At 41.0% G+C, this 12169-nt stretch overlaps 2 protein-coding genes across 28 annotated transcripts in view; one reads left to right on the top strand and one right to left on the bottom strand.

The window, feature by feature from the left end:
* Window positions 1-5423, bottom strand: part of BRCA2 (BRCA2 DNA repair associated) — a 51809-nt gene extending 46386 nt beyond the window's left edge. For 2 of the 5 annotated variants that reach the window (XM_061133655.1, XM_061133659.1), the window contains exons 1-3: window positions 5095-5260; window positions 4298-4399; window positions 1947-2192 (exon numbers count right to left, since the gene is read on the bottom strand). In XM_061133655.1, coding sequence (XP_060989638.1) covers window positions 1947-2192; window positions 4298-4364 — 313 coding nt within the window. In that variant the 5' untranslated portion in view covers window positions 4365-4399; window positions 5095-5260. Of the gene's footprint in view, window positions 1-1946; window positions 2193-4297; window positions 4400-4528; window positions 4629-4755; window positions 4883-5094; window positions 5261-5334 lie in introns of those variants that run through there. The other 3 variants (XM_061133657.1, XM_061133658.1, XM_061133656.1) reach the window with 3 other exon arrangements.
* Window positions 5424-5519: 96 nt separating this feature from the next.
* Window positions 5520-12169, top strand: part of ZAR1L (zygote arrest 1 like) — a 92841-nt gene continuing 86191 nt past the window's right edge. For 20 of the 23 annotated variants that reach the window (XR_009691373.1, XR_009691384.1, XR_009691385.1 and 17 more), the window contains exons 1-3: window positions 5520-8117; window positions 9069-9161; window positions 10872-10946. Coding sequence is in view for 2 of the 23 variants with exons in the window: in XM_061133671.1 (XP_060989654.1) it covers window positions 7485-8117; window positions 9069-9161; window positions 10872-10946 (801 nt within the window). In the remaining 21 variants the exon portion in view is untranslated. The remainder of the gene's footprint in view (window positions 8118-9068; window positions 9162-10871; window positions 10947-12169) is intronic. The other 3 variants (XR_009691390.1, XM_061133672.1, XM_061133671.1) reach the window with 2 other exon arrangements.

The raw sequence follows: 12169 nt of genomic DNA on the forward strand, positions 1-12169 counted from the left end.
AAAATTGCAGTTCAAACCTACCTTTTTTTCAATCCTTTCAAACCTCTTCCCTCTCAAACCGGCTTTTCCCCTAGAGCTTACTATTTCTACGAATGTCACCACTATGTTCTCAGTCATGCCCTGCACCTGTGATTTGATCCTTTCTTGTGAATTGTCTGTATTGAGGTTACTGCAGGGTCCCCTATTTCTACCTTCCATATCCACTTTCATGACCACTATTCTAACTCAGGCACTTGCCTCCCATCACCTGGAACATTATATATGTGTCTGCTAGCTGATCTCCCTGCCTGCAGTCTTGTCTTCTATGAGTCGCCAATTAGTTTAAAATGTACCATCATAACCTCTATTTCCAGAGATTTTAATTTAACAGATTCAGAGAAGTGCTTGAAATTGTCCTTCTCCATCAGCACTTCAGGAGAGTCTAATGGTCCAGGCATCACATTTTGAAAAGCACATCTCCAAAGACAGCTGCCAAATCTTTAGGCTTTCTAAACAAGATATTCATTTATTCTACAAATACTTACTGAACACCTACTATGTATGCCATTAGGTATGCAATAACATGTAAGAAAATCTTTGCCCATTACCTACACCCCCTTTCATGTGTGTGCTTCCTAATACCATCAGTTTCCTCTTTCATAGTACTTATCATAGGACAATTGCTTATGTAAGATTTCTTCACTAGAAGCTAAGTAAGTGAAACAGAGAATACTTCCTAGGAGCAGAGAGATGAGTCAAGATCTGAAAGATGAGTGTCAGTTAGCTAGGCAAAAGCTTAAAAAGTAAGCACTAGGCAGTGGTAACAATATGTAAAGAGCCACAGAGCATAGTAGTTCCAAAAAAACAAAATTCAGTATCACTGAACTGAGAGTGTGTAAGAAGGAAATTATGGCAAGATGAGGCAAGCATTAATGAGAGAACAAATTATAAAGGACCTTGTAGATCATATTAAAGAGTCTGCATTTTATCATGAGGGCAAAAGGAGGTAATCATAGGTTTGAAGCAGGAAGTAGCATGATTAAATTTACATTTGCTTTCTCTGTCCAACAACTTATCAAATAAATTTAATTTCTTTAGCCCAGCATTCAATGTCTGCCACCGATCTGCTTTTTTTTTTTTTAAAGCCTCAAGTTGTTTACTAGTCCTTTTCAAACACACAACACTCCAGTCTGAATTACTTGATATTAACTTCACAAACTACATATTCTTCCTCATGTTTTTCCTATGCCTAGAACATGCCCACTCTACTCCGTCTTCAAATTTCTGAATCTCACTTACTCTTCAAGGTTTAATTGAGTTGAATTATTCCCTTAACTGCCCTCAATACGACTTATGCTTCCTTTCTTAATTCTCATTATATGTTTTTTACTTTTCTTCTGACATGTACCACACTCAATCTTAAAACTATACATAATCTGTATACTGTTAGCTCCTCTTACTAGAGAGTAATACTCCAAAGAAAGAGTTTGTTACTTAAATCAAGCAAGTGATAAATATATAATCTTCTTATATGATAAGTTGCAAACACCTGGCATACAGGCCAGAGAAAGTGCTACCAAATCAAAAGACATTATAGCTATTGTTAAAAAAAAAAAAACACCTCTGTCCTCTGTGACAGCCTGCAAAAATACAGTTTAGTTCAACATCAAAACAAGCCCTAGGTTTTTCTGTATAGGAAAGATATAATTTAGCAAGTCTCAGGGGGCAGGATATATTAATCAAAGGAAGGACAAAAAGGAACATTTATCAAGGACTTACATTATTTTATTTAATCTAAACCTAGGTAGTATTTTAATCATTTCCATTTTTCAGGTGAGGAAAGTGTGGCCAGAGAGATTGGTCTGACCAACCTGATATAGTTAACAACAGAGTTCGGATTTTTAGCACAGGTTTGTCTGAATTACTGGGGTCATATTTTCCCTAGTCAACTACATCACATAACTTACCTGAATCCAATCTGAATTTATGTAATTCTTTTAAAGGAGATTGGTACAGTGGCAGAGTTAGACTTTGCTCTTTGAATATTACAGGAGTTGAAGCCAACTGATGATAAGGTTTCCTTTGTGGTGTTTTAAATGGGTTTGTTTCATAACTGTTGATTTTATATTCTGATTCTTCTGAAGGTTCAGAATTGCAGGGTGGAGCTTCTGAAGAAAGTTCTTCAAACCAATTAAGGCTTATAGGTCCTAAATCTGTAAGGAAAATAAAAATCGTGACACAATAAAACCCATGAGCCAGTGAAGATTATGATACAGAAAAGGATGCTTGAAATTTTGACTGTGAATTACATTTAAGGCATACTAATTAACACATTATTAACTGGAGGATTTTTGCAGAAGCTAACACCAGTGATTTGTTATACAAGTAAATACTGAAGCTTCCCTGGTCAGTAACCTTTGTGTTAACAAAGATGTATTAATACTTATTTGGTCAATAATGAGTTCAACAAGTTCACTAGTCTGTTCTTTAATGAATTTGTAGTAAGTTATAAGAGAAATTTTTTACAATACAAGATTACTAGCTATATTAGCTCTTCTAAAGTTTTTATATTCGTGATTCAAAAATAAAAATCATCCACAATAAGAATGCAACCCACAGACACAATGCTACATAAATGGCTGTGACAAATCTATAGGTACACAAGACATATAGACTCACAAATCAAGTGGAATAGATTCCCTGTTAGAGAGGAGAACAAAATTTCTCTTGTGTTCTATACTTTAAGTGGTGGTTCTCAAAATGTGGCCTGTGGACCACTTGGGGGTAGGTTCCCCAAGACCCTTTCAAGGGGTCCATAAGGTCAAAGCTGTTTTCATATTAGACATCATTTGCCTTTTTCCCAATGTTGACATTTACAGCAGTGGTGGGTAAAACAGGTGACAGCTTAGCCTGATCATGGCAGTGGCCACAAATTGTACTAGGAGTTACTATATTTTTCATCACCATGAACTTGTTCCAAAAAATCAAAAAAAGCAAGTTTAACTTAAAGTGTCCTTAGTGACAAAATGGAAAGCACACATAAAGCATTTCTGCCTACTGAAGTACAATAGTTATTTGGAAAAAGCACTCATGTGATGAGTTGTCAGTTGAATTAGCACTTTTCATGGAAAGCCATTTTTGCTAGAAAGAATGACTAAGTTATTCTGAGTTGGGCATTTGGTGGACATTTTCTTGAAAATGAATGAAGTGAGCCTGTTACTGCAGGGAAAACAACAGTTTGCTGCCAAAGATAACATGTGAGTTTTCAAATGAGAATTAGAACTTTGTTCTCTGTGAGCTTGACATCTTCCCAACCTGAAGAGACTTTTCTGATGAGATCAGTGAAGTAACCAATGTGATTTTTTAATAACGTCTAATGGAATTTGTCAATATTTGGAATATTTGTGTAATTCAGAACATCAATATTTTTCAAATAATCAAACCATGGATGATGTCACAACATGGGTAAAAGATTTATTCATGAGCAAGAAAGACTAATTGAATTTAATGTAAAAAGAGTACAAAAAATTCATTACATGGTTTCAGATTCCACATTGCAACTTTTAAGAAACTCCCACTTAAGTATGGTATGACACCAAAGAAAACTACCCACAATAAAGTGAAAACAGTTAAGAATACTCCTTTTTCTAACTACACTTTCTGTGTAAGGTATGGTTTTCTTCATATACTTCTATCAAAACAACATATTGTAAAGAATTAAATGCAGAAATGAGCATGAGAATCCAGCTATCTTCTAGTGAGTCAGACAGTAAAGAGAACAGCAAAATTTTAAAATAATGTCACTCCTCACATTTTTCTTGGAAAAGTTGTTTTTCATAAACATATTATTCATGTTAATATGCAATGAGTTTATCTTTGCTATTATCTTAATATTTTTAAAAGTTCTTAGTTTTAACTTCTAATATGGTAACCTACATAAACAAAAGCTCTTAGTCCTCAATCATTTTAGGAGTGTAAGGAGAACTGAGACCAAAAAGTTGGACAACTTCTGCTATTATGTTACTAATGCTTCTGATTTGCTAGAAAGTCTCCGCTTTAGAAACAGTTCTACTCATCAAGGGGCCAGTTTCCTCTTTATCCACCACAGGTTCTACACCGATCATTTGGTTAACTGTAAATGATTACTTTTCTGATTTATGACTTCATAAAGCACAGTTTATGGTGTAAACAAAAACGTGAAGCACTGGATTCTTTTCAACAAGCATGCATAATTACACATTTTTTCTGAAAACATTTTTCTTTATGTAAACGATCAATTTACATATTGATGATATAAAAAAAAAAAAACTGTCAATACCTGCTTTGTTGCATCGCGTCTTAAAAATGTCAAAAAAAGTTGGCCTCTCTTTGCATCCAATCGGCATTTTTATCTACACTATTACTCCAAAGTTTGGTGAGTCTGCAAAAGAGAACACCAAAATACACTTCACATGGGTGCAGTCCTTGCTAAGTGATTCTGAGGTAAAAACGGAAGCGGTAAACCTGCCTGAAGCTACATTGTTTATTCTAGGACAAGAATCGAACTCACCGCGGGGAAGTAAGTATTCTGTATTTGTGCTGTCCAATAGAGCAGCCATTAGCCACATGACCCATCTCAACTGTAGCAAGTCTGCTCAAGAACAGAATATTTAACTATTACTTAATCTTCATTAACTAGTCACGTGTGGCCAGTGGCTGCGCAGTTAGCAGAGGGCTATTACATAAACACCGGCTGACAATTCCCAATCAGTAAATTTTCGTTAACACAGCAACTACCTGGGGACTAAGCGATGAGGCAGATATAATGTGCCACAGGCTATGAAACATTTTACAAAACAGCAATATTCCGGTAAAGTAACTTCATCGTGATTCCAACGAAGGAAATTTCAGCCTGCGACATGTGGGACGAGCGGCGCCCGAAGCTGGGCCACGGCGTCCCCGGGAAGGGGCGGGGCTGGAGCCTCCGGCCGAGGAGCGGGTCCCTTCTCCCTGTCGGTGCGGGGCGGACAGGGACCAGCGAGGGCAGGAGGCTCGGCTCCCACCCGAGCACCGGAGGCGCTCCCCGCCGCCTGAGACCGCGGAAGGCTGCCCATCTCCACCCCTGCCAACACTAACCGCCTTCAGAGGTGAAGCTGGTTTTTTTTTTTTTTGGCCAGAGGAGGCTGACAAAACGCGCCGGCACTCAGATAAGAAATCGGATCCTACAGGCTCCTTGGCGGAGACCCACCGCCCCAGACAGCAAACTTCAGCAGCCCAACCTCCGCCCACCGGGTTTCAGATTCTCGCGCCAAAAGCCCGCTCTCGGGATATGTCACGCGATGACGCCATGACGCAGCACGCAGTGTATACGCCCACCGGAAGTCAAACTCTGGCCGCGCCGTCAGTGCTGCCGCTTGTGGCGAGGGCTAAACGTTGCGTCAGTCCGGAGTCGCTCAAGAAAGAGCCGGGATGCTCGTTCTCTTCTTCCGAGCCTTCAGAGTACCAAGCCGCGCTGTTTGGAGGGACCACGCCCCATGTATACGCCCTGCCTCCCCCCTCCTCCGCTCCGTCTCTCGTTTGGATGGCCGCCCCCACCCCCGACGCGGCCTGCGGTCTGTGAAAAGTCTTTGTTCTCTACTAAGAGGGCGTTGCCTAAAGTGGGCAGACGTTAGAAAAACCCCACAGTGGTCAGTCTGTGTGGATGACTTCTTGCCCAACGGAGAGCTCCCTGTAGAGTGGAAGGGGCTGAGATTTGAAGCCGCAGGACATTGGTTATAGAATGCGTGTTGCTGTTGGGCAGCAGAATTTCAAAAACCTTTGAGACTCCCGGCTTGAAAAGTTGTTAAGCCTATCTCAAGTCTCTTGTAGTTTTAGATATTACTTCCTTCTGCAGGCTTCCGTAGTATCCTTGACGTATCCTTGACGCTCCTAGAGTGCTAAGCACCTGTTTTGTGCCTGAAATGCTCTGAAACTGCCCTGGAAGACAGCAGTCTCATTCACAGAGTATGGGCTATGGCTAGCACAAGGCTTAATTCAGGTTTATTGTAGGACCTAGAAAGCCAACTGGATTCTGAAAGTGATAGTGGCCTTGCTATTATCCAAAGGCTCCGACCAATGAACAGTGAAAGCAAATTTGAATTCGAAAAAGGGTGCCGTTTACTTGGTACCTGAGGTGTCATTTTAGTTTGATCATAATCCTTGGCTGTAGACACAAAAGCTTATGATCATCTAGGTCTAAATAGCACAGATACCCAGACCTGTGATCTTTAGCCAATAACAGCTACCTCTTAATGAGCATCTGTGAGTTATTCTTTATGCTCTGTAAGTAATATCACATTTAACCTTATGGTAATCTTATAAATTTTTTGGAGTTGTCAGATGGGGAAACTGAATCATCCAGTTGCTTTATAAGTAATATCACATTTAACCTTACGATAATCTTATAAATTTTTTAATATTGTTAGATGGGGAAACTGAACCATCCAGTTGAGTAAGTTGTCTAGTAAACAAGGCCCAGGTGGACAGAGGAGCCTGGCAGGCTACTGTCCATGGGGTCGGAAAGAGTGGGACACTACTGAAGCGATTTAACGTGCAGCACGGCAAGTTTCACTTCAAGTCTTTTACTTAAGATACTTAACTATCCTGTGATTAAGTCTGCATTTAACCTCTAAGAACAGTTTGCTTCTTTTCTGCTTTTGGGGAAAATTCTCACTAGAGTGGACTAATGAGAACGGTTGACATGTTATACAACCCTCTGAAATGTAATTTTTCACTAAATACACTGCCCCCCCCCCCCCATAACTATGCTCCTTGCTGCTGCAGAACCAGGTTTTTTACATTTATGCATTCTGCTATAATACTGTCTTCTTTATGCTCACTATAATAGTGCAGCAGCTCAAATTTTGCTGCTTGTATTCAATCTTTTTTATTTTTAAAACACAATCTCTGAAATTGTTAAGTCACTATAGGAATAAATTGGAGCTTCCTGGGTAGCTCAAATGGTAAAGAATCTGCCTGCAGTGCAGGAGACCTGGGTTCGATCCATGGGTTGGGAAGAAGGGCATGGCAACCCACTCCAGTATTCTTGCCTGGAGAATCCCATGGACAGAGGGGCCTGGTGGGGTGCAGTTCATAGGATCACCAAGTCGATTCAGATGACTGAATTTACTAAGCATGCATAGGAATAAATTAGAATTGCATTAAAGCATGTGTGTGAATAAGAAGTTAAATGAAAAACAGCTTTGAAAAAAAAAGATTCAAGAGCAGTGGATTGAAGAGAGAGAGAGAGAGATTCCAATTATGGATCAGGTGGCAATTAGGCCTCTCTAGGTAGGGATATTGCCTTCCCTCCTCCAATTTGGGTAATAGGCAGCAGCACTCGTCAGAATCTGAAATAAATGGAGAAGCTCTGGAAGAATGTGAACCAACGTGACCTGGAGAAAAAGGGGGTGGATGAAGGTGGAAGACAAAACAAGGACTGAAACTGCCTCGGGATATTGTGCTGAGCCTGGGCGCCAGGTGGTCGGATGGAGCGCATCTTCTGTGTTCCCTACAGCTTGTACCCGGGCTATGGGAACATGCTGCGTTTGGGCCAGTCTGGACCCTCTGAGCACAGACAACCTCACTGGAGTCAAACCAACGTTCCCCCCACTTTCTTGGCCAGGCCCAGGCTGCTGATGCCCTCCAATGCCTCCGACTACTGCGTGGACCCTTACAAGAGAGCCCAGCTCATGGCCGTTTTCTCCCATATGAACCCCGGCCTGAGCCTGCGGCTGCGCAAGGCCAACACCAAGGATGTGGGCGTGCAGGTGAGCCCCCGGGTGGGCAAGTCCGTCCAGTGCTCTCTGGGGCCTCGCACCCTGGACAGCCTCTCCTCCTGGGCCAGCGCAGGCCACAGGGCACCCGCGTCCGCCTGGGGCGTCTCTTCACCAGTGCCCGGCCACTGCGGCCAGGTGCTACTGCGGAAGGCGCCCTCGGGTCCTCCGGTGGCTGGCCAGCCGCCCCCGCCACTACCACCACCAAGGTTAGAAGAGGATCCCCTCGAGGAACTCCAGCCGCGTGAGGAGCTGGCGGAGGAAGACTCCTCGAGTCCTCGGGAGAGGAAGAGCAAGCCGGCCCCGGTAGACTCCAGCCAGCCGCCTGGGAGGCCTAACTTCCAGGTGAGCTTTCTCTCCCCTCGCCTTAGCCTTCTTTTTTACCCCCACCATTTCTGGCGCCATGAGAGCAGATAAAGATAAAGGAGAGAGGAAGTTCTGAAAACATGTATTTTACATGTCCTGTGTGGATTTTTAAAATTTATTGATTGGACTGCTTTGGGTCTGACTGGCGGCACGCGGGATCGTTCCTTGCCGCGCGCCTGCTTTTCTCTAGTTGCGACTCGTGCTCCAGAGCCCCTGGCTCAGTAGTTTAGAATGTGGTCTTCTTAGTTTCCCACTAGGGGTTCAACCAGCCTCCCAGTATTGGAAAGCAAATTCTTAACCACTGGACCACTAGGGAAGTCCCTGTGCTTTTGCTTTGTTTCTTTAGCTTTTTGGTACAATGAGGAGCCAACTTGAAGCCTGTGAAACCTCTAAAGTTTGGGACCCATAGCTGTTGCAAATGAGGCAAAAGAGGGGTTTTGGGTTTGTGAAGTATGTGATCAGATCTTCATTTTGTACAGCTGGTGCTCATGTCCTTGGGGAAAACAGATTGGAAAAGCCTGAGAGAAGCTGGAGTCCCAGAGTCGTCAGTCCTTGACAGCTGAGTTCATCTACTGACCTTGAGAATAGCTATGAGTGAGGTTAAGGAGGCTTCCTGTTTTTTACTTATACAAAACCACAAGGATAACAGGATCTGGCTTTTTATCCTTCTCCCTCCTTCACCCCTCAGAGCTTCCCTTGTGGCTCACTTGGTAAAGAATCTGCCCGCAATGCAGGAGACCTGGGTTCGACCCCTGGGTTGGGAAGATCCCCTGGAAAAGGGAAAGGCTACCCACTCCAGTATTCTGGCCTGGAGAATTCCATGGACTGTATATAGCCCGTAGGGTTGCAAAGAGTTGGACATGACTGAGTGACTTCTCACTCACTTTTGACCCCTCAAGATAGTAAAGGACTTTTCCTCTGTATTTGCAGTTTTTAGAACCCAAATATGGCTATTTTCACTGTAAAGATTGTAAGACCAGATGGGAGAGTGCTTATGTGTGGTGCATTTCTGGAACTAATAAGGTAAGTGAAAGTGAGTGGGATATGGGAGAAGAATGGGGCGGGCATGGATGTTAAATGGAGGAAGACTGTGTCCTAATGGGACGTGACTATAACGCAGCCTTATTGCCAAGGACGTAGTAGGTGCTAAGCAAAGGTTTGGACTGAACGAAATTGGGCTGTCCACAAGAGCTTGAGTTCCTGAACCACATCCTGGTGTTACATTTGGTTTGGTAGTTGCGTTGGACAAAATGTTACCTTACTTAGATGAACTCTTGACCTTGTATACATTGGGACTTGTTATAATTTTTTTTTAATTGGGGTATAGTAATAGTTGCCTTACAGTGTTGTTAGCTTCTGCTGTACAACCAAGTTAATCAGATATATGTATACATATATCCTCTCCCTCCTGGACCTCCCTCCTATCTCACCCCCAATCCGGCCCATCTAGGTCACTACAGAGCGCTGAACTGAGTTCCTTGTGAAATACAACCTGTATAATCATTTTTCAGTTGGTGTATTGTAACAAATTTGGGCTTTAGCTCTAGAAAATTTCCATTGTCTGTCCACAAGGTGGGGCAGTGAGAGAAATAATTTATTGTGAAGGTTAACCTTGAGAGACTGACTGACTTAGGCTCCATGCCTTAATTTGAATTAGTTCTCAACATATTAAGTTTGGGAAAGATTTCACATTCTGCATTTTTAGGTTTTCCTGAACAAACTCTGGTCTTTAAACACCCTCACTTCTGTGTGAGGAGCAGTAGACTGGGACTGAGTAGCTTCTGTCTCCCTTCACTCTGCACTTGCCCTTCATTTTGCAGCAGCCTACACCTAGTCTCTCTGATTAACCTCTACAAGCATTTGAGTTTGAGGCCCCTATGCTGTTGCATTTTAGATAACCACTTTTCTGACTTAAGGAGTATAGGGGAAGAGAGCAAGGAGGTATGCTGAGATGTGAATGAAAAGTTTTTTTTTTTTTTTCTCTTTTGCACTAGCCATTTACTAGATCCTGGAGGTGAAAGATATTTTAACTTAAATTACTTTCCTTTTCTTGCTAGAATAAAAACAGTGGGTTTAATTCAAACACTCATGATTTTAGAATACAAAGAACAAGACATAGAACTCATCCTGAAGAAATTGATTCTGATAGGAATGATGCAGACAAGATGAGATTGGTGATCTATGCGTTGGCACTGGTGACTTGGAAGTGGTATAAAAATAATACAGAAGGGGGACGATTAACTCTGTCAGAGGGAAGGCATCTTGTTGTCAAAGTATGATTTTAAAGGTTTATAAATTGAAGTGAGAATGGACAAAGCCTAGAAACATGTGCATTGGTGTATAACTATAAGTAATTTGAATTTCAAATGGAGAAATACTGAAAAAATTAGAAACAGACAAATAGATCCGGACAAAAGGAGAAGGTCAAATGTTGTGTCTGTGCAATGAATAAAATTATAATAGCTGCTTCTTACTGAAGAATTTTACTGTAGTGCTTTATGTACATTACTGGGTAGTTGTCAAAACTATAGAAAAAGGGAGTGGCATTGTCTCAATTTTACAGGTAAAATGAGATTCAAAAAATAAGAAAAAGTGACTGATAGCACCACAAGAGCTTAATACCTCAGCATAGAGATTGGGCAAAAGCAAGCTGCAAGGTGAAGGAATGGATTGCTTAAGAACTGGGAGCCTAGGGTACACATAAACCTCTGTAAAAGGCAAATTTCTCTTTAGGTTTATTTCAAACAACTCTGTTGCAAATGCCAAAAGAGTTTTAACCCTTATCGAGTGGAAGCAATCCAGTGCCAGGTAAGCAAACTGAGTATTTCCATTGTGTCCATAATGTTTTCATTATTAAGCATGAAGATTCTGTGGCAAAATGTTAGGATTTGCTAGATGTGGATATTTGTGTAGGAGTGTTCAGTTTGCTATTTGTTTGAATTTTTGTAATATTTTAGAAAATAAAGCATAAATTCTAGTCTTTTTGCGGGGAAGGAGGAGATTTAAGTTGCCTTATGTGGTTTGTTTACGTATGTGGTATGTGTGTTTTTCCTCGAACACCTTGTGAATAGTTCGCATGTAACTTAATAGGTAACCTTTTCTAAGCTCTTGGTAGTGGTGGTCATATCTGACTGGTCATATCTGACTCTTTGCAACTCCATGGCGTGTAGCCCACCAGGCTCCTCTGTCCATGTAGTTTCCCAGGCAAGAATACTGGAGTGTGTTGCCATTTTCTCCTGCATATTAAGCTATGTGCCAAACTTGGAGCCAAGTGCTTCTCATATCTTCTGTAACCTAACCTTTGAAGTAGGTGTTATTCCCATGATACAGAACAAAAACCTAACGTTCAGTAAGAAAATAAGTTGCCCAAAGTTAGACAGATACTAAGTATTAGAGTTGTAATCAGATTCCATGGTGTCTCCAAAGTCTAGGGTGTCACAGAATTCGATGAGCTCTTAAACAGCTTGCAGGAGATGGCTCTTTAAGCTTTTCAGAAAAGTGTGACATCGTTGATTTTCATAATCAAGAATTTTTACCTAAATCTTTCACTTAAAAATATTTTTATACTACTTAGAAGTAATTTAAAAAATTAGTCTAATATTTTTAAACTATTATCTTTAGTTTTTCTAGTCTGACATTCTCAGTTTATTATAATTACTTTGGATTTAAATATATCTTCTTACTATTATACTCCTTTTACTTACTGTGTTCACTTGAGTTTTTTTTTTTTTTTTTAAATCACTCTCCCTTATCTTGGCAGTTATTCATTCTTTAGTGTTCTTCAAGGTTCATCTTACAGTATGCTTAAGCAGTTTATGTAGATGTTGATCTTATCATTCCTTGACAATGCAGTGACCTTAGAACATGCTAATCCCTTATCTCTTCATCCTAACTTCTTTGCTGTTATTGTTGTATATTATTTTTAAACTTCAAAAGACATTATTTTTGTAGTCTAATTAGTTTTAACTGCATATTTACTCTTTCTGCTGCTTTTAGATCCTTTTTGTATCTGGGACCACTTTCTTTTGACC

This window comes from Dama dama, chromosome 30 (genome assembly GCF_033118175.1).
Source record: "Dama dama isolate Ldn47 chromosome 30, ASM3311817v1, whole genome shotgun sequence".
NCBI classification, from domain to species: domain Eukaryota; kingdom Metazoa; phylum Chordata; class Mammalia; order Artiodactyla; family Cervidae; genus Dama; species Dama dama.